General features: G+C 50.2%; 1 protein-coding gene across 1 annotated transcript in view; it reads left to right on the top strand.

Annotated features, from left to right (window-relative positions):
• Window positions 1–7,504: 7,504 nt before the first annotated feature.
• LOC139265686 (importin subunit alpha-4-like) overlaps window positions 7,505–21,090 on the top strand; it is a 75,406-nt gene continuing 61,820 nt past the window's right edge. The window contains exon 1 of the mRNA XM_070882929.1: window positions 7,505–7,629. Coding sequence (XP_070739030.1) covers window positions 7,561–7,629 — 69 coding nt within the window. The 5' untranslated portion in view covers window positions 7,505–7,560. The remainder of the gene's footprint in view (window positions 7,630–21,090) is intronic.

Raw genomic sequence — 21,090 nt, 5'->3', positions numbered from 1 at the left:
GTGCATGTTGACTATGCAGGCCCGTTCTTGGGTAAAATGTTCCTTGTGGTTGTAGACGCGTACTCCAAGTGGATTGAATGTGAAATAATGTCAACTAGCACGTCCGCTGCCACTACTGAAAGCCGGCGGGCCACTCACGGCCTACCCGATGTCTTGGTGAGCGATAACAGGCCATGTATTACCAGTGCTGAGTTCAAAGAATTCATGACACACAATGGGATCAAACATGTTACATCTGCCCCGTTTAAGCCAGCGTCCAATGGTCAAGCAGAGACAGCAGTGCAAACCATCAAGCAAGGCTTGAAGAGGGTAACTGAAGGCTGACTGCAGACTCGCCTATCCCGAGTCCTGCTTAGCTACCGCACGAGACCCCGATCGCTCACTGGGATCCCACCTGCTGAACTGCTCATGAAAAGAGCACTTAAGACAAGGCTCTCGTTAGTTCACCCTGATCTACATGAACAGGTAGAGAGCAGGCGGCTTCAACAAATTACATACCATGATAGCGCAAATGTGTCACGTGAGATTGAAATCAATGATCTTGTATTTGTATTGAATTATGGACAAAGTCCCAAGTGGCTTCCCGGCACAGTCATGGCCAAAGAGGGGAGCAGGGTGTTTCGGGTCAAACTTTCAAATGGACTCATTCACCGGAAACACTTGGACCAAATCAAACTCAGATTTACGGACTATCCTGAGCAACCCACCTTGGACCCTACCTTTTTTGATCCCCCAACATACACACCAGTGGCAACCAGCACCACGGTTGACCACGAAGCAGACCCAACACACCAGGCAGCCCAGCAAGGCCAGCTGCACAGCAGCCCAGTGAGGGCCCAACAAATGATTCAACAACACCAGCTTTCACACCGAGACAATCGACCAGGGCAAGAAGGGCCCCAAATCGACTCACATTGTAGTTACACTATTGACTGCGGGGGGGGGGGGAGCGGGGAAATGTTATATATGTAAACTTGTATTTACTCTGTATAGCCACCAGAGGCTCATCCCCTGGAGTCCCAAGGGATCCCATAATCCCTTGGGAGCACAGGTATTTAAGGAGGCCTCACAGGTTGGAGAGGCACTCTGGAATGTTCAGTCTGACTCTTTCTCCATACTTAACACATATCTTATATCCAGGAATATTTAGAACCCAATCCTTCCCTTTTTTTGAGCCAGGTCTCCATTATCGCCACAACATCATATTCCCATGTGTCTATTTGCACCTGCAGCTCCCCAACCTTATTTACCACACTTTGTGCGTTTACACACATACACTGTAAACCTATCTTAGACCTTCTTGTATTCTATCTTAGTCTGGCCCCACTAATACCATACTATTTCTTAATCTCGTGCTCTCTGCCTCTCTCAATCCTTCGTGCACCTTGTTTCTCCTTTCTAATGCTACATCCTGGTGCCCATCCCTCTGCCCAATTAGTTTAAACCCTCCCCAACAGCACTAGCAAACCCCTCCCGGCGAGGATATTGGTCCCAGCTCTATAGAGGTGCAACCCGTCTGGCTTGTACAGGTCCCACCTCCCCCAGAAACGGTCCCAATGTCCCAGGGATCTAAAGCCCTCCCTCCTGCAGCATCTCCCCAGCCACACATTCATCTGCTCTATCCTCCTATTACTACACTCACTAGCTCGTGGCACCGTGGATAATCTGGAGATTACTACTTTTGAGGTCCTGCTTTTTAATCCCTTTCCTAGCTCCCTAAAATATGCTTGCAGGACCTCATCCCTCTTTCCACCTATGTCATTGGTACCGATATGGACCTCGACCTCTGGCTGTTCACCCTCGCCGTCAGAATGTTCTGTAGTTGCTCACTGACATCCTTGACCCTGGCACCAGGGAGGCAAATTACCTCCTCTCACACTCTCTCTTTCATAGTCTTTCTGTCCCCCTCTCTCTCTCTCTCCATCTCTCCCCCTCTCTCGTTCTCGCTATCTCTCACACTCCCTCATTCAGTCTCTCTCTTCCTTTCTTTCTCTCTCACTAACAGACTCTAAGCTATCTTAGATCTGGTCCTGTGTAATGAGACAGGAATAATAAAAACAATCTCCTAATAAAAGATCCTCTCGGAATGAGTGATCACAGTATGGTTGAATTTGTAATACAGATTGAGGGTGAGGAAGTAGTGTCTCAAACGAGCGTACTATGCTTAAACAAAGTGGACTACAGTGGGATGAGGGCAGAGTTGGCTAAAGTAGACTGGGAACACAGACTAAACGGTGGCATAATTGAGGAACAGTGGAGGACTTTTAAGGAGCTCTTTCATAGTGCTCAACAAAAATATATTCCAGTGAAAAAGAAGGGCGGTAAGAGAAGGGATAACCAGCCGTGGATAACCAAGGAAATAAAGGAGAGTATCAAATTAAAAACCAATGCATATAAGGTGGCCAAGGTTAGTGGGAAACTAGAAGATTGGGAAAATTTTAAACGACAGCAAAGAATGACTAAGAAAGCAATAAAGAAAGGAAATATAGATTACGAAAGTAAACTTGCGCAAAACATAAAAACAGATAGTAAAAGCTTTTACCGATATATAAAACGGAAGAGAGTGACTAAAGTAAATGTTGATCCCTTAGAAGATGAGAAGGGGGATATAATAATGGGAAATGTGGAAATGGCTGAGACCTTAAACAATTATTTTGCTTCGGTCTTCACAGTGGAGACACAAAAACCATGCCAAAAATTGCTGGTCACGTGAATGTGGGAAGGGAGGACCTTGAGAATTTCACTATCACTAAGGGGGTAGTGCTGGACAGGCTAATGGATCTCAAGGTAGACAAGTCCCCTGGTCCTGATGAAATGCATCCCAGGGTATTAAAAGAGATGGCGGAAGTTATAGCAGATGCATTCGTTATAATCTACCAAAATTCTCTGGACTCTGGGGAGGTACCATCGGATTGGAAAGCAGCAAATGTAACGCCTCTGTTTAAAAAAGGGGGCAGACAAAAGGCAGGTAACAATAGGCCGGTAACAATAGGCCGGTTAGTTTAACATCTGTAGTGGGGAAAATGCTTGAAGCTATCATTAAGGAAGAAATAGCAGGACATCTAGATAGGAATAGTGCAATCAAGCAGACGCAACATGGATTCATGAAGGGGAAATCATGTTTAACTAATTCACTGGAATTCTTTGAGGATATAACGAGCATGGTGGATAGAGGTGTACCGATGGATGTGGTGTATTTAGATTTCCAAAAGGCATTCGATAAGGTGCCACACAAAAGGTTACTGCAGAATATAGAGGTACGCGGAGTCAGAGGAAATGTATTAGCATGGATAGAGAATTGGCTGGCTAACAGAAAGCAGAGAGTCGGGATAAATGGGTCTTTTTCAGGTTGGAAATCGGTGGTTAGTGGTGTGCCACAGGGATCGGTGCTGTTTACAATATACATAGATGACCTGGAAGAGGGGACAGAGTGTAGTGTAACAAAATTTGCAGATGGCACAAAGATTAGTGGGAAAGCGGGTTGTGTAGAGGACACAGAGAGGCTGCAAAGAGATTTAGATAGGTTAAGCGAATGGGCTAAGGTTTGGCAGATGGAATACAATGTCAGAAAATGTGAGGTCATTCACCTTCGAAAAAAAAACAGTAAAAGGGAATATTATTTGAATGGGGAGAAATTACAACATGCTGCGGTGCAGAGGGACCTGGGGGTTCTTGTGCATGAAACTCTTTTTGGAGTTCACCTGCAAAAACATAAAACATTAAACCGTGCCACCCGACCTGGGTGACACACCATACATTTACAAGGCCCTTTTTTCCTTTTTTTTGTTTTTCATTTTTTTTTGGGTTTTTTTTGGGCGCTAAAATCAAATTTTTCCAGTGCCCCCTATAAAAGGGAAGGGGACACTAAAAGCACCGGCAATTAAAACAAATTAAACTTTAAAACGTAAAATCAAATTAAAATTTGGTTGCCGGGCGTGATGATGCACTCCAGTCCCTCCGGTGCCCACCTCTCGCGGAAGGCCGCGAGCGTACCGGTGGACACCGCGTGCCCCATCTCCAAGGACACCCTGGACCGGATGTAAGAGCGGAAGAGAGGCAGGCAGTCAGGTTGAACGACCCCCTCGACCGCCCGCTGCCTGGACCGGCTGATGGCACCCTTGGCCGTGCCCAGGAGCAGTTCCTTGTGCATGAAACTCTTTTTTGGAGTTTATCTGCAAAACAAAACACATTAAACCGTGCCACCCGACCTGGGTGACACACCAGACATTTACAAGGCCCTTTTTTTCTTTTTTTTGTTTTTTTGGGGTTTTTTTTTTTTTCCTTTTTTTTGGTTTTTTTTTTGGGCACTAAAATCACAATTTTTCCCCAGTGCCCCCTATAAAAGGGAAGGGGACACTAAAAACACCGGCAATTAAAACAAATTAAACTTTAAAACATAAAATCAAATTAAAATTTGGTTGCCGGGCGTGATGATGCACTCCAGTCCCTCCGGTGCCCACCTCTCGCGGAAGGCTGCGAGCGTACCGGTGGACACCGCGTGCTCCATCTCCAAGGACACCCTGGACCGGATGTAAGAGCGGAAGAGAAGCAGGCAGTCAGGTTGAACGACCCCCTCGACCGCTGCCTGGACCGGCTGATGGCACCCTTGGCCGTGCCCAGGAGCAGTTCCTTGTGCATGAAACCCAAAAAGTTAGTTTGCAGGTGCAGCAGGTAATCAGGAAGGCGAATGGAATGTTGGCCTTCATTGCGAGAGGGATGGAGTACAAAAGCAGGGAGGTCCTGCTGCAACTGTACAGGGTATTGGTGAGGCTGCACCTGGAGTACTGCGTGCAGTTTTGGTCACCTTACTTAAGGAAGGATATACTAGCTTTGGAGGGGGGTACAGAGACGATTCACTAGGCTGATTCCGGAGATGAGGGGTTACCTTATGATGACAGATTGAGTAGACTGGGTCTTTACTCGATGGAGTTCAGAAGGATGAGGGGTTATCTTATAGAAACATTTAAAATAATGAAAGGGATAGACAAGATAGAGGCAGAGAGGTTGTTTCCACTGGTCAGGGAGACTAGAAGTAGGGGGCACAGCCTCAAAATACGGGGGAGCCAATTTAAAACCAAGTTGAGAAGGAATTTCTTCTCTGAGGGTTGTGAATCTGTGGAATTCTCTGCCCAAGGAAGCAGTTGAGGCTAGCTCATTGAATGTATTCAAATCACAGCTAGATAGATTTTTAACCAATAAGGGAATTAAGGGTTATGGGGAGCGGGCGGGTAAGTGGGGCTGAGTCCACGGCCAGATCAGCCATGATCTTGTTGAGTGGCGGAGCAGGCTCGAGGGGCTAGATGGCCTATTCCTGTTCCTAATTGTTATGTTCTTATGTTCTCTCTTTTAGTCTTTCTCTCACACTCTCCAGCCTCTTTCTCTCAGTCTCTTTCCCTCTTCTTCTCTCTCTGTCCGTCTCCCTCTCTCCCTCTCCCCCCTCTCTCTAGTTGTGTGCAAGTTAACACATTACTTATATACTAGTTTGTTTTGTAACTCTTCCCTTCTCAATAAATTGACGATTGTTCTGTCTGGATGTTGGTTTAGTCCTGGCTGTTTTCCTGAGGCCAGGACATAAATTACAAATATTATGGGCTGAGGCCCAATGTCGGGCATGCCTTGGGCAGGGACCGTGCTCGCTGCTCAGTTCCTGCTGGCCTGCGTCATAACTCGTCACCATTCCTCTCACCCTGATCTGCTTCTCTGTCTGCTCAGAACACATGGAGCAGCTTGGCCATATCTTCCTGCAAAGTCTGTCCCCTCACTGGGTGCCCTGATCACTGGGTGCCCTGATCACTGGGTGCCCCAATTACTGGGTGCTTCCCTCATTGGGTGCCCCGATCACTGGGTGGTCTTCTTCATATGCAGTCTCTCGGAGTTGAGGAAGACTTGCTTCCACTCTAAAAATGAGTCCTTAGGTGACTGTACAGAGACTATGGTCTCTGTCACAGGTGGGGCAGACGGTGGTTGAAGGGACGGGTGGGTGGGGAGCCTGGGTTGACGTGCGCTCCTTCCGTTGTTTGTGCTTGGCTTCAGCATGCTCGCGGCAAAGAGACTCAAAGTGCTCAGTGCCTTCCTGGATGCTGTTCCTCCACTTTGAGCGGTCTTGGGCCAGGGATTCCCAGGTGTCAGTGGGGTATTGCACTTTTTGAAAGAGGCTATGAGGTGTCCTTGAAGCGTTTCCTCTGCCCACCTGGGGCTCACTTGCCATGTCGGAGCTCCAAGTAGAGCGCTTGTTTTGGGTGTCTAGTATCGGGCACGCAAACTATGTAGCCCATCCATCAGAGCTGATTGAGTGTAGTCAGTGCTCCGATGCTGGAGATGTTGGCTTGAGTGAGAACACCGGTGCGCCTATCTGCCAATGGATTTGTAGGATTTTGCGGATGTCGGTGGTATTTCTCCAGTGTTTTGAGGTGCCTGCTGTACCTCGTCCATGTCTCTGAGCCATATAGGAGGGCAGGTATCACCACTGCTCTGTAGACCATGAGCTTGGTGCCAGGTTGGAGGTGCTGGTCTTCAAACACCCTCTTCCTCAGGCGACCGAAGGCTGCACTGGCACACTGAACGCGGTGTTGGATCTCGTTGCGATGTCTGCCCTGGTTGACAGTAGGCTCCCGAACTATGGAAAATGGTCCATGTTGTCCAAGGCCTTGTCGTGGATCTTGACAATCGATGGCAGTACTGTGTGGCAGGGTCAGATTGATAGAGAACCTTTGTTTTATGGATGTTTTGTGTAAGGCCCATATTCTCGTACGCTTCGGTGAAGATGTTGACGATGGTTTGGACTTCGACCTCTGAGTGTGCGCAAACGTATGCGTTGTCTGCGTACTGTAATTCGATGACAGAGGATGGGACGACCTAGGATCTGGAGTGGAGGCGATGGACGTTGAAGTTTCCCGCTTGTCCTGTAATTTAGCTCCACTCCAGCGGGGAGCTTACTGAGGGCGAGATGGATCATTACAGCGAGGAAGATTGAGAAGAGCGTTGGTGCGATGACACAGCCTTGCCTGATCCCAATCCACATGTGTATTGGGTCTGTGGTGGATCCATTGGTCAGGATCACCGCTTGCATGTCATCGTGAAGCAGGCGGAAGATCGTGACGAACTTTCGAGGGCAGCCGAATTTGAGAACGCTCCATAAAACCTCTCGGTTGACAGTATCGAAGGCCTTTGTGAGGTCAAAGAAGGCCACATACAAGGGTTGGTGCTGCTCCCTGCACTTCTCTTGCATCTGCCGCTCGGTGAAGATTATGTGTAGTGTGCCCCTTAGTGGGCGGAATCCGTATTGCGACTCTGGGAGGAGCTCTTCAGCCACAGGGAGAAGGCGATTCTTATGATGACTTTCCCTGTACTTCCTGCAAACGATGGTCACCTTTCTTGAAGATGGTCATGATTACAGCATCACTGGGTGCTCTAGATCACTGGGTGCCTCCTCACTGGTGGATATTATGGGGTGCTGGCGGGTGATGAGATGACGGGGGCGCGCACGGCGGGCGGGCGCGCCCCGGGCACGTGCGCGTGCGAGTGTCGGGGCCGCGCGGGGACGGGGTTGGAGCGGCCGCCATGTCGGAGCCCGAGCGGCTGGAGAACCACCGCATCCGCAACTTCAAGAACAAGGGCCGCGATGTGGAGGTACCGAGGCCGGGGAGCGGGAGCGCGGGGCTCGGAGTCAGGCCCAGGCCCGGATCGGCGGCGGTGCCGGGAGTGGCCCGCGGAGCCCCGGGACTGAGTGAGGCCGAAGCTGTGCGGCCTCCCTCCCGCCTCAGGCACCGGGCCCGACACCTTGGCTCACCCGGCCAGAGCCCCGTGGCCGCCAGACAACATCAGGGTCCTGTAATCCGGAATACCGGCCGGACTGGGGAGGGGGGCAACGCCGTGCCCGTCACCCCGCCCGCCTTAACGCCCCTCCCCCTACCCCCCCCCGACCAGGCCCCGCCCCCCTTGGGCTCCTCCTCCCGCATCCCAGCCCCATCCTCCTTGGGGTCTTCTCCTCCCCTCTGGTCGCTCCCCCCAACCCACCCCCCTTCGAGCCCCTCTTCCCCTCTCCCCAACCCGCTCTCGAGGGCCCCCCCCCCCTGCCATCTTTTAATCTTCCTTTTGCCCCCTTTCTCAATTCCTCCCCCTAATGGGACCTGGGGGTAACAGTGTGTGTGAGGGAGAGGATTCTCTGGCTGGGATCGGGCAGGTACGAGTGGAGCTAAGGGAGGGTAGGCCCACCGTGCTGGACAAGGGTGGGCAGGGGACGGAGGAGGATGGTGGGTCCCAGCAATATAGCTGGAGAAGGGATCGTCGCAGAATGTAATTTGTGACTTTGGTTTGGGACATTTCAATGTTGTGACGGTAGGAGTAATATATAACTAATAATCTACCATAGAACAATATCATTTCTCAGCGGCAATGCTAAGCTTTGTTTATAGTGCGAGTTTTAATGATAGGAACTGCAAAAATCAAGGCAGTGGCTCACCACCTCCTTCTCAAAGGGATGGACAATAAATGCTGGCCTTGCCAGCGACACCCACATAGGAACATAAAAAATAGGAGCAGGAGTAGGCCCCTCATAGAATCATGGATCAGGGTGGAAGGAGGCTCTTCTGTCGGTCGAGCCCATGACCGCGCTCTGCAAGAGCACCTCGGCTAACTCCACTCCCCTTTCCCCATAGCCCTGCAAATTATTTTTCTTTCAGGTACTTATCCAATTCCCTTTTGAAAGCAGTGATTGAATCTGCCTCCACCACCCTTCCAGGCATTTCAGATCCTAACCACTCACTGTGTAAAAAAATATTTCCTTATGTCGCTTTTGGTTCTTTTGCCAATTCTTTAAATCTGTGTCATAAGAACATAAGAAATATGAGCAGGAGTAGGCCATACGATCCGTCGAGCCTGCTCCGCCATTTAATACGACCATGGCTGATCCGATCATGGACTCAGCTCCACTTCCCTGCCTGCTCTCCTTATCCCCTTATCGATTAAGAAACTGTATCTCTGTCTTAAATTTATTTAATGTCCCAGCTTCCACAGCTCTCTGAGGCAGCGAATTCCACAGATTTACAACCCTCTGAGAGAAGAAATTCCTCCTCATCTCAGTTTTAAATGGGCGGCCCCTTATTCTAAGATTATGCCCTCTACTTCTCGTCTCCCCCATCAGTGGAAACATCCTCTCTGCATTCACCTTCTCAAGCCCCCTCATAATCTTATACACTTCGATAAGATCACCTCTCATTCTTCTAAATTCCAATGAGTAGAGGCCCAACCTACTCAACCTTTCCTCACAAGTCAACCCCCTCATCTCCGGAATCAACCAAGTGAACCTTCTCTGAACTGCCTCCAAAGCAAGTCTTTTCTTAAATGTGGAAACCAAAACTGCCCGCAGTATTTCAGGTGTGGCCTCACCAATACCCTGTACAACTGTAGCAAAACTTCTCTGCTTTTATACTCCATCTCCCTTACAACAAAGGCCAACATTCCATTTGCCTTCCTGCATACTAATCTTTTGTGTTTCATGCACCAGGACCCTCAGGTCCTGCTGTACTGCAGCACTTTTCAATTTTTCTCCATTGAAATAATAACTTACTCTTCGATTTTTTTTCTGCCAAAGTGCATAACCTCATACTTTCCAACATTATACTCCTGCCAAATTTTTGGCCACTCACTTAGCCTGTCTATGTCCTTTTGCAGATTTTTTGTGCCTCCTCACACATTGCTTTTCCTCCCATCGTTGTATCGTCAGCAAACTTGGCTCCGTTACACTTGGTCCCTTCTTCCAAGTTGTTAATATAGATTGTAAATAGTTGGGGTCCCAGCACTGATCTCCAGTATATCCACGTAACTGAAGTCCCTCATCCCTAGAACCAGTCTCGTAAATCTTTTCTGCACCCTCTCTCAGGCCTTCACGTCCTTCCTAAAGTGCAGTACCCAGAATTGGACACAATACTCCAGTGTTTTATACAGGTTCATCATAACTTCCACGCTTTTGTACTCTATTCATAGAGACCAGGATCCCGTAAACTTTTTTAACCAACCGGCCACCATCAACAATTTGTGCACACATACCCCCAGGTCTCTCTGTTCATGCACCCCCTTCAGGATTGTACCCTTTAGTTTATATTGCTTCTCCTCATTCTTCCTACATCCAGAATGTATCACTTCGCACTTTTCTGTGTTAAATTTCATCTGCTACGTGACCGCACATTCCACCAGCCTGTCTGTGTTCTCGAGAGATCTGAGAGATGCAGTGATTGTGACCATTTTTAAAAAGGGGGACAAGTCCGACTGCGGCAACTACAGGGGAATCTCCCTGCTTTCAGCAACTGGGAAAGTTGTCGTTCAAGTTCTCCTCAATCGTCTTCTCCCTGTGGCCGAGGAGCTCCTCCCGGAATCACAATGCGGATTTCGACCCCTACGGGGCACAACAGACATGATCTTTGCAGCGCGACAGTTGCAGGAAAAATGCAGGGAGCAGCGCCAGCCCTTATACATGGCCTTTTTCAAACTTACAAAGGCCTTTGACACTGTCAACCGTGAGGGTCTATGGAGCGTCCTCCTCCATTTCGGATGCCACCAAAAATTGTCAACATCCTTCGCCTGCTCCACGATGACATACAGGCCGTGATCCTTACCAACGGATTCATTACAGACCCAATCCATGTCTGGACCGGGGTCAAACAGGGCTGCGTTATCGCTCCGACCCTCTTCTCAATCTTCCTCGCCGCCATGCTCCACCTCACAATCAACAAGCTCCCTGCTGGAGTGGAATTAAACTACAGAACCAGTGGGAAGCTGTTTAACCTACGCCGCCTCCAGGCCAGGTCCAAGAACACCCCAACCTCTGTCATTGAGCTGCAGTATGTGGACGACGCCTGCGTCTGTGCACATTCAGAGGCTGAACTCCAGGATATAGTCAATTTATTCACTGAGGCATATGAAAGCATAGGCCTTACGCTTAACATCCGTAAGAAATAGGTCCTCCACCAGCCTGTCACCGCCGCACAGCACTGACCTCCAGTCATCCAGATCCACGGCGCGGCCCTGGACAACATGGACCATCTCCCATATCTCGGGAGCCTCTTATCAACAAAGGCAGTCATTGATGCGGAGATTCAGCACTGCCTCCAGTGCGCCAGCACAGCCTTCGGCCGTCTGAGGAAAAGAGTGTTTGAAGAACAGGTCCTCAAATCTACCACCAAACTCATGGTCTACAGGGCTGTAGTAATACCTGCCCTCCTGTATGGATCAGAGGCATGGACGATATATAGAAGGCACTTCAAGTCACTGGAGATATATCACCAACGATGTCTCTGCAAGATCCTGCAAATCCCCTTGGAGGACAGACGCACCAACATCAGTGTCCTCACCAAGGCTAACATCTCCAGTATTGAAGCACTGACCACACTCTATCAGCTTCGCTGGGCAGGCCACATTGTTCGCATGCCAGATACGAGACTCCCTAAGCAAATGCTTTATACGGAGCTCCTTCGTGGTAAACGAGCCAAAGGAGGACAGCGGAAACGTTATAAGGACACCCTCAAAGCCTCCCTGCTAAAGTGCGACCTCACCACTGACACCTGGGAGACCCTGACTGCAGACCGCCCGAGGTGGAGAAAGTCCATCCGGGAGGGCATTGAGCTCTTCGAGTCTCAACGCAAAGAGCATGAAGAAGCCAAGCGCAGGCAACGGAAGGAGCCAGTGGCAAACCAGCCCTACCGACCCCCTCCCCCCGACGAATGTCTGTCCCACCTGTAACAAGGTCTGTGGTTCTCGTATCGGACTGTTCAGCCATCAAAGAACTCACTTTGGGAATGGAAGCAAGTCTTCCTCGATTCCGAGGGACTGCCTATGATGTATGTGTTCTTGAAGTTTATCACTATCCTCCTCACTGTTCACTATACTTCCAAGAATTGTGTTGCCTGCAAATTTTGAAATTGTGCCCTGTACACCCACATCCAAATTATTAATATATATCATGAAAAGCAGTGGTCCCAGTACCGATCCCTGGGGAACACCACTGTATACCTTCCTCCAGTCCGAAAAACAACCGTTCACCACTACTCTCTGTTTCCTGTCACTGAGCCAGTTCAGTATCCATGCTGCCACTGTCCCTTTTATTCCATGGGCTTCAACTTTGCTGCCCAGCCTATTATGTGGCACTTTGTTGAACGCCTTTTGGAAATCCATGTACACCTCGTCAACTCATTGCCCTCATCAACCCCCTCTGTTGGCAGATGGAGTATAATGTGGTAAAATGTGAGGTTATCCTCTTTGGCAGAAAAAATAAAAAATTATAATTTAAATGGAGAAAGATTGCAAAGTGCTGCAGAACAGAGGGACCTGGGGGTCCTTGTGCATGAAACACAAAAAGTTAGTATACAGGTACAGCAAGTGATCAGGAAGGCAAATGGAATGTTGGCCTTTATTGCAAGGAGGATGGAGTATAAAAGCAGAGAAGTCCTGCTACAACTGTACAGGGTATTGGTGAGGCCACACCAAGAGTACTGCGTACAGTTTTAGTCTCCTTATTTAAGGAGGGATATACTTGCATTGGAGGCTTTTCAGAGAAGGTTCACTAGGTTGATTCCTGAGATGAGGGGGTTGACTTATGAAGAAAGGTTGAGCAGGTTGGGCCTACACTCATTGGAGTTTAGAAGAATGAGAGGTGATCTTATTGAAACATAAGATACTGAGGGGGCTCGACAAGGTGGATGCAGAGAGGATGTTTCCACTTATGGGGGAGACTAGAACTAGGGGACATAGTCTCAGAATAAGGGGTCGCCCATTTAGAACTGAGATGAGGAGGAATTTCTTCTGAGGGTTGTAAATCTGTGGAATTCTCTGCCCCAGAGAGCTGTGGAGGCTGGGTCATTGAATATATTTAAGGTGGAGATAGACAGATTTTTGAGCGATAAAGGAGTAAAGGGTTATGGGGAGCGGGCAGTGAAGTGGAGCTGAGCCCAAGATCAGATCAGCCATGATTGTATTAAATGGGGGAGCAGGCTCGAGGGGCCAAATGGCCTACTCCTGCTCCTATTTCTTATGTTCTCTCTAAGGCCTTCACATCCTTCCTAAAGTGCGGTGCCCAGAATTGGACACACTACTCCAGTTGAGGCCTAACCAGTGTTTTATACAGGTTCATCATAACTTCCTTGCTTCTGTACTCTATGCCTCTATTTATGAAGCCCAGGATCCCATAAGCTTTTTTTAACGGCTTTCTCAACCTGCCCTACCACCTTCAGCGATTTGTGCCCATATACCCCCAGGTCTCTCTGTTCATGCACCCCCTTTAGGATTGTAACATTTAGTTTATATTGCCTCTCCTCATTCTTTCTACCAAAATGTATCACTTCACACTTTTCTGCGTTAAATTTCATCTGCCCCGTGCCCGCCCATTCCACCAGCCTGTCTGTGTTCCTGAAGTCTATCCCTCTCCTCCTCACTGTTCATTATACTTCCAAGTTTTGTGTCATCTGCAAATTTTGAAATTGTGCCCTGTACACCTAAGTCTCAAGTCATTAACATATATCAAGAAAAGCAGTGGTCTCAGTACTGACCCCTGAGGAACACCACTGTATACCTTCCTCCAGTCCGAAAAACAACTGTTCCCCACTGTCATGGAGACAATTCAGTATCCATGTTGCCACTGTCCCTTTTATTCCATGGGCTTCAACTTTGCTGCAAGCCGATTATGTGGCACTTTATCAAACGCCTTTTGGAAATCCATGTACACATCAATCGCATTACCCTCATCAACCCTCTGTTACCTCATCAAAAAACTCAATCAATTTAGTTGAATAAGGGTGTAACATTTGCAATTCTCCAGTCCTCTGGCACCACCCCTGTATCGAAGCAGGATTGGAAGATTATAGCCAGTACCTCTGCAATTGTCACCTTTACTTCCCTCAGCGTCCTAGGATACATCCCATACAGTCCTGGTGACTTATCTACTCCGCCATTCAATAAGATCATGGCTGATCTTCGACCGTAATTCCACATTCCCATCTAAACCCCATATCCCTTGATTCCGCCAGATTCCAAATATCTATTGATGTCAACCTTGAATATACGCAACGACTCAGCATCCCCTGGGGTAAAAGAAAAAGAAAGACTTGCATTTCTATAGCGCTTTTCACGACCACCAGATGTCCCAAAGTGCTTTGCAGCCAATGAAGTACTTTTTGGAATTTAATCACTGTTGTAATATAGAAAACGCAGCAGTCAATTTGCGCACAGCAAGCTCCCACAAACAGTAATGCGATAATGGCCAGATAATCTGTTTTTAGTGAAGTTGTTTGAGGGATAAATATTGGTTAGGACACTGGAAAGAACTCCCCTGCTCTTCTTTGGAATAGTGCCATGGAATATTTTACCACCACCTAAGAGAGCAGACGGGGCCTTACTTTAACAGCAGCACCTCCAACAGTGCAGCACTGCACTGGAGTGTCAGCCAAGATTTTTGTGCTTAAGTCCCAGAAGTGGGACACGTGACTCCAAGATGAGGGTTCTACCAACTGAGCCATAGCTGACACTTTTCAAATTCCAAAGGTTCACAACCCTATAAGTGAAGAAATTCCTCCTCATCTCTAGTTCTAGACTCTCCAGCCAGAGGAAACAAACTCTCAGCATTTATCCTGTCAATCCCCTCAGAATCTTATGTTTCAATGAAATCACCTGAATTCCAATGCGTATAGGCCCAGCCTACTCAATCTCTCCTCATAGGACAACCCTCTCCCCAGGAATCTGCCCTGGTGGCACTGCCTCCAAGGCAGGTCATCGGCCTGAAACGTTAACTCTGTTTCTCTCTCCACAGATGCTGCCTGACCCGCTGAGATTTCCAGCATTCTCTGTTTTTATTTCAGATTCCAGCATTCGCAGTGCAAGTATATCCTTCCTTAGATATGGCGACCAAAACTGTGCACAGTACTCCAGGTGTACAGTTGTAGCAGGACTTCCTTACTCTTGTACTCCAACCCCCTTGCAATAAAGGCCAACATGCCATATGCCTTCCTTATTGCTTGCTGTACCTGCATGCTGGCTTTCTGTGTTTCCTGTACGAGGACACCCAAATTTCTCAACACCAACATTTAATAGTCTCTCACCATTTAAAAAATATTCTATTTTTCTATTCTTCCTATCAAAGTGAATAGCCTCAAATTTCCCCACATTATACTCCGCCGCCACCTTACTGCCCACTCAATTAACTTGTCTATATCCCTTCGCAGGCGCTGGCTCCTCATAGCTTACTGTACCATCTAGCTTTGTATTGTCAGCAAACTTGGCTATATTACACTCGGTCCCTTCATCCAAGTCATTAATATAGATTGTAAATAGCTGAGGCCCCAGCACGGAACCCTGTGACATCATAGGCAATCCCTCAAAAGACTTGCTTCCACTCTAAAAGTGAGTTCTCAGGTGACTGTGCAGTCCAATACGGGAATTACAGTCTCCGTCACAGTCGTTGAAGGAAAGGGTGGATGGGGAGTCTGGTTTGTCATACGCTCCTTCTGCTGTCTGCGCTTGGTTTCTGCATGCTCTCGGCGACGAGACTCGAGGTGCTCAGCACCCTCCCAGATGCTCTTCCTCAACTTAGGGCAGTCTTGGGCCAGGGATTCCCAGGTGCCGGTGGGGATGTTGCACTTTCTCAAGAACACTTTGAGGGTGTCCTTGAAACGTTTCTTCTGCCCATCTGGGGCTCACTTGCTGTGTAGGAGTTCCGAGTAGAGCGCTTGCTTTGGGAGTTTTGTGTCGGGCATGCGGACAATGTGGCCCACCCAACGGAGCTGGTCGAGTGTGGTCAGTGCTTCGATGCTGGGGATGTTGGCCTGATCAAGAACACTGACGTTGGTGCATCAATCCTCTAGTGGATTTGCAGGATCTTGTGGAGACATCGTTGGTGGTATTTCTCCAGCGGCTTGCGGTGTCTACTGTACATGGTCCATGTCTCTGAGCCATACAGGAGGGGGGATATTACTACAGTCCTGTAGACCATAAGCTTGGTGCCAGATTTTGAGGGCCTGATCTTCAAACACTCTCTTCCTCAGGCAACCGAAGGCTGCGCTGGCGCACTGGAGGCGGTGTTGGACCTTGCCGTCGTCTGCCCTTGCTGATAGTAGGCTCCCGAGGTATGGGAAATGGTCCACGTTGTCCAAGGCTATGCCGTAGATCTTGATGACCGGGGGGCAGTGCTGTGTGATGGGGTCAGGTTGATGGTGGACCTTTGTCTTACGGATGTTTGGTGTAAGGCCCATGCTTTTGTATACCTTGGTGAAGATGTTGACGATGGCTTGGAGTTCAGCCTCTGAATGTGCACAGACGCAAGCTGTCCGTGTAGTATAGTTCGACAACAGAGAATGGGATGGTCTTGGATCTAGCCTGGAGGCGACGAAGGTTGAACAGGTTCCCACTGGTTCTATGATTCAGTTTCACTCCAGCTTGTTGAGAGTGAGATGGAGCACGGCAGCGAGGAAGATCGAGAAGAGGGTTGGAGCAATGACGCAGCCCTTCTTGACCCCAGTTCGTACGTGGATTGGGTCTGTGGTGGATCCGTTGGTCAGGATCATGGCTTGCATGTCGTCGTGGAGCAGGCGGAGGATGGTGATAAACTTTTGGGGGGCATCCGAAACGGAGGAGGATGCTCCATAGTCCCTTGCGGTTAACAGTGTCAAAGGCCTTTCTAAGGTCAAAGAAGGCCATGTACAAGGGTTGGTGCTGTTCCCTACATTTCTCTTGCAGTTGTCGCACCGTAAAGATCATGTCCGTTGTATCCCATAGTGGACGGAATCCGCATTGTGACTCCGGGAGGAGCACCTCAGCCACAGGGAGAAGACGGTTGAGGAGGATTCTTGTGATAACTTTCCCAGTGGCTGATAACAGGAAGATTCCTCTAGTTGCCGCAGTCGGACGTCCCCTTTTTTAAACATGGTCACGATTACGGCATCTCTGAGATCTCCCGGCATGTACTCCTCCTTCCAGATGAGAGAGATGAGGTCGTGTATTCGTGCCAATAGTGCCTCTTCGCCATACTTTAGTGCCTCAGCGGGGTTTCCATCTGCTCCTGAAGCCTTGTTGTTCTTGAGCTGACGGATGGCCTTTTCCACCTCGTGCCGGGCTGGGGTTTTGCTGAGATGGTGGTGGGTAGCATGCTGCGGGATGGAGTCGAGGACACTCGAGTCAAAAACTCAGTTAAGGAGATCTTCGAAGTGCTCCTTTCAGTGGGTCTTGACTGCCTCCGTGTACATGATGAGTGTCTCCCTGTTCTTGGCCAGTAGTGGGGTCGGACCTTGGGTGCTTGGGCTGTAGGTGGACTTGACTGCAGTGAAGAATCCTCGCACGTCATGGCTGTCAGCCAGCTGCTGGATCTCCTGTGCTTTCTCCACCCACCATCTACTCTTTAGATGTTTTTTTTTGTTGGACCTCGACCTTCAGCCGTCTGTAGAGCTGCTTTGCTGTTCCTGAATTGGGTTGTTGTTTAAGTCTTAGAAATGCCCTGCGCTTGCGATCTATTAGCTCTTGGATCTCCTGGTCATTCTCGTCAAACCAGTCCTGGTGTTTCCTGGTCGAGTGACCGAGCGTCTCTTCGCAGGTTGTGGTAGCCTGGAGGGCAGACCAGGCGCTGTGGGCACTCTGCGTCTCGGGGTCATCAAGGGTCGCCAGGTTGGCAGTGAGGCGCTGGCAGTATAGGGCTCTCTTAACTGGGTCTTTGAGTGCCCTGGCATTGATTTTTTTGCGGCATTGTTTTTGTTGCCGTTGCCGCTTTGGGGCTATCTTAATGTTGATGAGGGAACGGATTAGGCGGTGTTCCGACCAGCAGCCGTCGGCTCCTGTCACGGCACCCCACTAGTTACAGCCTGCTAACCGAAAATGACCTGTTTATCCCTACGCTCTGTTTTCTGTCCGTTATCTAATCCTCACTCCATGCTGGTATAGTACCCCAAACCCATGATCCCTCATCTTTTAGATGGTGGTTCTTTCCAGGCTTGGCTGGCCTCTTTCTTGGCACAACTGAGGACAGAAGCAGCTACTTGCAGTGCAGTGCCCAAAATCACTTCAGGCCAAAAATAAGCAGCAATTGGGAGAGCGGTTTGGGGAGCTGCTTGGAGGCACGGTGAGAAGCTTTCCAAGGAAGGTGGAATGAGCAAGCTCTTTGACTAGGTCTTCAGGGTCCTGAATGCTTCTATACGATTACCGCGAGCCCTCTCTCCAGTGTAAACATTCCCAGCTCCTGCAGCCAGGCTCTAACATAGGTGTTAATCCTGGCCGATCTCTGTCGATGCCCTCCCTCTCCAATGCCTGGATATCCTTTGGACCCAGAGGCCAGCGCTCTTTGTTAAATTCCAGCAGAGGAGCCATGTCTAAGACAGGCTGCTTGGAAAATGCTCGACTTGCACCTGGAGATGGCCTCAGATTTATTGCTGTTCCACAAAGACACTGGCTTCATGTCTCTGCCAAGTTATTCCTACACCTTACCCCCAATAGCTCCACCTTCAGGTCTCCTTCCTCCTCCGACATTCTGGGACTCGTCGTCATCTCCGAATCAAACAAACTCGCACCTCCAGCTTTACTCAAGCTCCCTCGATCATCCTCAGCAATTCTCACTCTATAAATCCCAAGTCTGTCCAAGCCTTCAATTCTCTCCCTTCTCCGGTGAGACGCAGAGCCCCTCCCTCCAGGGCAGGATAGAATACAAAGTTCGCCATTAGATAGATTTAATCTCTCGCCACCTTCCCATTTTAGTCCAACTACTGTGGTCAGTGCTTCTGAGCTTCAACCACACATTCCTCCCTGGGCTTTGCCACCACCTCTCGTTCCCCCACACCGACCCCGTCTCTCTTCCCTCACCCCACTCGTCTCTCTCGTCCCTCACCTCCCCTCGTCTCTCTCGTCCCTCACCCCCCCTCGTCTCTCTCGTCCCTCACCCCCCCTCGTCTCTCTCGTCCCTCACCCCCCCTCGTCTCTCTCTTCCCTCACCCCACTCGTCTCTCTCGTCCCTCACCCCCCCTCGTCTCTCTCGTCCCTCACCTCCCCTCGTCTCTCTCGTCCCTCACCCCCCCTCGTCTCTCTCGTCCCTCACCCTCTCTCGTCCCTCACCCCCCCTCGTCTCTCTCTTCCCTCACCCCACTCGTCTCTCTCGTCCCTCACCCCCCCTCGTCTCTCTCGTCCCTCACCCCCCCTCGTCTCTCTCGTCCCTCACCCCCCCTCGTCTCTCTCGTCCCTCACCCCCCCTCGTCTCTCTCGTCCCTCACCCCCCCTCGTCTCTCTCGTCCCTCACCCCCCCTCGTCTCTCTCGTCCCTCACCCCCCCCTCGTCTCTCTCGTCCCTCACCCCCCCCCTCGTCTCTCTCGTCCCTCACCCCCCCCCTCATCTCTCTCTCGTCCCTCACCCCCCCTCGTCTCTCTCGTCCCTAACCCTCCCTCGTCCCTCACCCCCCCTCGTCTCTCTCGTCCCTCACCCCCCCTCGTCTCTCTCGTCCCTCACCCCCCCTCGTCTCTCTCGTCCCTCACCCCCCCTCGTCTCTCTCGTCCCTCACCCCCCCGTCACTCTCTCGTCCCTCACCCCCCCCTCGTCTCTCTCGTCCCTCACCCCCCCTCGTCTCTCTCGTCCCTCACCCCCCCTCGTCTCTCTCGTCCCTCACCCCCCCTCGTCTCTCTCGTCTCTCACCCCCCCCCTCGTCTCTCGTCCCTCACCCCCCCCCCCATCTCTCTCTCGTCCCTCACCCCCCCCCCGTCTCTCTCTCGTCCCTCACCACCCCCGCCCCCCGTCTCTCTCTCGTCCCTCTCACCTCCCCCTCGTCTCTCTCCCCTCCCCCTCGTCTCTCTCCCGTCCCCTCCTGCATTTCGTCCCAACCCCCTCAAATCCCCTCCCTCCTGCCTCTCGTCCCAACCCCCTCAAATCCCCTCCCTCCTGCCTCTCGTCCCAACCCCCTCATCTCCCCATCTCTCATCCCTCGCTTCGACTCTCTCCCCTTCTCGTCCCTCCCCTCCCCCCCCCCCCCCCCCCTCCTTCTCTTCCCTCCCCTGGAATGCTGTACTGTCGGAGGGTCAGTACTGAGGGAGCGCTGCATTGTCAAAGGGACAGTACTGAGTGAGCGCTGCACTGTCGGAGGGGCAGTACTGAGGAAGCACTGCACTGTCGGAGAGGCAGTACTGAGGGAGCTCTGCATTGTCAGAGGGGCTGCACTGAGGGAGTGCTGCACTGTCGGAGGGGTAGTGCTGAGGGAGTGCTGCATTGTTGGAGGGACGGTACTGAGGGAGTGCCGCACTGTTGAAGGAGCAGTACTGAGGGAGATGTTAAACCGATGCCCCATCTGCCCTCACAGATGGATGTCAAAGATCCCACAGCACTATTGGAGGAAGAGCGGGGGTGTTCTCCCGGTGTCCTGGCCAATATTTCTGACTCAAATCAATACCGTCAAAAACAGACTAACAGATCATTTATCTCAGTGCTGTTCGTGGATTCTCGCTTTGTGAAAATGGTGTCTGCATTTGTTTACATAAGCCACTGCACATCATAAAGAAATAGTTATTTGTGTGTCGGGCACTTTGAGGCATCTCTGAGATGAGATGAAGCTCTGTCAGTACGAGACAGTTTACTTCACTAGCTGGGTTCAGCGATCAGAGATTGAATGTGGATCCATCTGACAGTCTCCATTTAGGGTCTTATTTGTTAAGAAAAAGCAGCCTATTCCAGAGGGAAAGTGTATCAGCCAACAGATACACGCACGCACACATGTATATATACACATGCGCACACACACACACACATGTACAGACACACAGAGACAGGGCAGGTACCCTCTCCCCACACACACACACACACAGGACTGGTACCCTCCACATACACACACACACACACACACACACGGCAGGTACCCTCTCCACACACACACACACACATATGACAGGTACCCTCCCCCCACACGCACACACACGGCAGGTACCCTCTCCCTGCACAGCTTAAAGAACTAAAACATACAAAATGGATTTAAAGTAGACCGTGCGGTCCAGGAATAGTGGAACTGAGGGTTTTAATACAGCCGGTTATGTTGGGATTGTGACCTGGCCTTTCACCAGGCAGCCGCTAACAAGTGCCGAAATATATTGGTTCGTA

This window comes from Pristiophorus japonicus, chromosome 6 (assembly GCF_044704955.1).
Source record: "Pristiophorus japonicus isolate sPriJap1 chromosome 6, sPriJap1.hap1, whole genome shotgun sequence".
NCBI lineage: Eukaryota > Metazoa > Chordata > Chondrichthyes > Pristiophoridae > Pristiophorus > Pristiophorus japonicus.
Note: the sequence above shows the minus strand (reverse complement) of the source record. Positions and strands in the feature narration are given on the sequence as shown.